Source organism: Trachymyrmex cornetzi, unplaced genomic scaffold (genome assembly GCF_001594075.2).
Source record: "Trachymyrmex cornetzi isolate Tcor2-1 unplaced genomic scaffold, Tcor1.1 scaffold92, whole genome shotgun sequence".
Taxonomy (NCBI): domain Eukaryota; kingdom Metazoa; phylum Arthropoda; class Insecta; order Hymenoptera; family Formicidae; genus Trachymyrmex; species Trachymyrmex cornetzi.
In genome coordinates, this window is record NW_017300267.1 from 412,566 (window position 1) to 416,342 (window position 3,777).

The 3,777-nt window shown below is 32.2% G+C and overlaps 1 protein-coding gene across 1 annotated transcript in view; it reads left to right on the plus strand.

The window, feature by feature from the left end:
• Nucleotides 1-2,483, plus strand: part of fng (Fringe glycosyltransferase) — a 119,353-nt gene extending 116,870 nt beyond the window's left edge. The window contains exon 9 of the mRNA XM_018520563.1: nt 2,263-2,483. Coding sequence (XP_018376065.1) covers nt 2,263-2,320 — 58 coding nt within the window. The 3' untranslated portion in view covers nt 2,321-2,483. The remainder of the gene's footprint in view (nt 1-2,262) is intronic.
• The last annotated feature ends 1,294 nt before the right edge of the window (nt 2,484-3,777 follow it).

The following is a 3,777-nucleotide window of genomic DNA, read 5'->3' on the forward strand; positions in this document are numbered from 1 at the left end:
ATAATAGTTATAATTTTACACAATTTTTTACAATGCGCTTGAGACTAAAGAAGCCTCTAGGCCAGTCCGCTGTGATTGTTGGTCGTCGATTTAAAAAAAAGTAACGGAAAAGTAACGAAAAGTTACTTTCTCAAGTAACGGTAACTGTAACGAGTTACTTTTAAAAATCGGTAACTAGTAACGGTAACTTGTTACTTTTTCTACTCGGTAACGAGTAACTGTAACTTGTTACTTTTAAAAAGTAACTTTCCATTCCCTGGGAAAAATCAACAAAAGATAAGAATTTCAAAAATCAACGAAACATAAGCGTTTGAAATAAGAACCGACTATGAATACCGGCCATCGTTTCCAAAGTGCGCATTTTACGCGCCTATTTCAAATTACCATATTTGTAAAAGTTTTGTTGTTTTATACAAAAATATGTACTTTCAATAAAAAAAATTATTATTATATGCAAAATGCTGCGAACAGCGCATTATATGCATTTTGCATATGCAAATATGCAAATGCATATAATCCGATGTCTAGTTATAAATATCTCATATCGTTTAACTAGCCTATCTTTGCATTATCTAACGTAACAAAAAGAAATCTGGATTCTTTTATTTTTATAAAATCAAAATAGTGGATGAAAATATCAATATATAAATCTGTGCTAAATATGCTGCTAAAGGTTTATTAAAATTTATATTAACGTTATAAATTTTTTTATTTTTATCATACGTTTCTAATTTTGAATTTCGTATTAATATTGTAACAAGCGCCGCATATCCTAAAGTCGTATCTACACTTGCAGCAGAACATCATTACTGCAACGCCGTCGCATAATATTGATATTACCGCGAAACGTAATGCAGTACCCCGACCACACATTACGTTGGTGTTAAACTCGGTTTACACAGTGCGAGCAACTTGCCAGTAAGTCAATAGTAGCTCCGAACTGGCTAGTTAATTCAGCTATAGGCTCTCTATTACGTAGTGTTTGGGCAACTATTGGCCATACTGATTTGTGTGTTCACTTGTAGCTAGCCTATTTGCGTAGTGGGGAAAAGTTGATGGACAGTAGAAGAAAAATATTTGAAGTAACTGACCTTGCCAGTTATGCCTAACTTGCACAGTGAGTAACTTGGCCAATTTGCTTACATAAAGTCAGTAGCTAAGTTTCAGCTACTGACACTATCAACTTGCACGCCAACTCGCACCGTGTAAACCGGGCATTTCTATTAAATTAGTTTTACATTAGATGCAAATAGATTGCAAGGTTGTTGCAACAGCCAATCCGAAGTTTGCATTTTGAAATCAATGCTTCAGATTGACTGTCGCAATAAGCTTATGATTGCGTCTAATGTAGAACCAGCTTTATGGAAAGCGTGTGCGATACCTTAATCGGCCAATCACACTACAGTAAGGCAAAAAATAACGTACGCCAAAGTAAATTTAAAATGTTCATTTGCTTATTACTTACGTCTTATTGTTTAAGTTTTTTGTGTGCCGTATAGTCTTAAAACTAATGGCACACAGAAAAATGTAAGGCATAAGCAGTAATCGGCTATTCACAATAGAGAACGTAAGACAGTAACGTAAGAAGTAGCAAATTCAAAATGTTGATTTGCTTATTGCTTACATTTTGCTGTTTAAGTTTTTCTGTATATTATTGGCTTCAAGCTGAATAAACATTGATGGACGGGAACGTTAAGATGCAATAGCGCAACAATATGATAGAATTACCAAAGATAAAAGTAAATATTTGATACCTATTGAAATGTACACTACGCAAATCAATGCAATGTATATGTAAAATATAAATCACGTCTGTAACTAAAGTAATTGGTATGTCAGTTGAAAAGAATACTAGTATGTAGCTCGGGCACAGACATCGAACGCGAAATAATCGATCAGACGATGGATGATTATTAATAGAATAAAGACTTTAGAAATTATAATATGCTTAATATTATGAATAGTGAATAGATACTAATTCCAAATGAGACAAAATTATGTTAATGTAATAGCAACGATGTAGATTTAATTTGGCATAATTAGCAATTATTTTATAAATAAGCGCTGGGAATAATCTCCATAAATTACACAATTTTACATTTTTATTAAAAGTTTTCATTTTGTCGCTTACAATTAGATTTACATTATTCAATGTATTTTAAAAAACACTTCTATATTTATAGTTATATTTTAAAACATTGTAATAAAGTTGATAAGATTTATATCCTCATTAATACATATCTATGTTTCGTTTTGTTTCAGATTCAAATCCATCCACTGCCATCTGTTTCCACATATTCCTTATTGCCCGCACAGATGATGAAGATCGTATATGATGAATAAAGAACAAAATAGAAAAACACTGATCTCTCGCTGTTAGGGGTAAAATGTTTATTCTCAATGAAAAACGGAAGATCGATGTACGGTAAGCGGCATAATTAAGTTAATAGCAAGATATTTTCGAAGATATTTTGTTTATTTTTAATATATTTTACATATTTTTAATATATTTTACAAGTTTGTCCGATTTTACCAAGGAGGAAATTATTGATCGATTCATATTAATGAAATTGATCTAACTCAAAACTCTAAAATTGATCTAACTCAAAATTTCAAAATATTTTTTAATATCCTGTATTTCATATATTTAAAAAATTTGAATATTTTATTCTCTTTTGGTTTTACTTCCAACAAGATGTATTATTTTAATATAAAACATTATAAAACGACCATTGAAACAACTAATTTTTATTGTATTTCTGAGGTTGAATTATTATACTCACAAATAAACCTACCGAAGTGTTACACTCGGATTTTAATAAATTTTGAATATGTTGTAGTCTAGATTAAAGTAAGAGACACATATTTTTTTATACGTGCTCTTACGGCCGTTAGAGGGGTGAAATAACCTCTTGAAAAAAATTGATTTTTATATTTCCGAGCTAATACCGAATTTTTAACGATAAAAGATGTTATTAAAAACGTTTCACATAAAAGTTTTATGATTTTTAATGTATTTTATAACATTTCACTTTGATTTTTCAAAAATCAAGGGGAAAAGAGATTTTGAAAAAAATATGACATTTTCAAAAAATTAGAGTGAACTGAAATTTTATTTTTTGTAAAATGAAGTGCCAGCTTCACAGAGGTAGTAAATTGTTATAAAGTACATTAAAAAAATACATTAAAAACAGGGAGGGATGGCATGCAAAACAAAACTCGCGGCTTAAACGTGTAAAAACAGATTAGTTTTGCTTCAGGGAACAAAATTCATACAGAGCTATATTCATATTTTGAGTATAGGAACAAAACCAAAAGCAAATGCACATTTTGTTTCACGATCGATGCAAAACGAAAGTAAATGATTAAAGTTTTTGTGCCGAGAATCGAAAATATAAATATACTATATTTATATTTCCGATTCTCGGCACAAAACTAGAGACGAAAACAAAACTCTATTCGAGTTTTCGGTATATTTTGTTTTCGTCTCTAGTTTGTCATAAGCCGCGCATCATGTAACTTGTCTATCTGTACGTAGTGCGAGAAGTTGTGCGTAGTTGATCTTCACGTATTATGTAAGCATTGTAAGTTTTTGTGGATTTTTCTTGATTTTTCTCGTCGTCGGTCGTCGTCGATCAGCGTCGTCGGCTTCGATCGGCGTCATTGTCGTCAGTCGGCGTCATCATCGTCGGTCAGCGTCGTCGGCGTCGGTCGGCGTCAGTCGGCGTCGGTCGGCGTCGTCGGGTTCGGTCGTCGTCGATCGTCGTCGATCGTCGG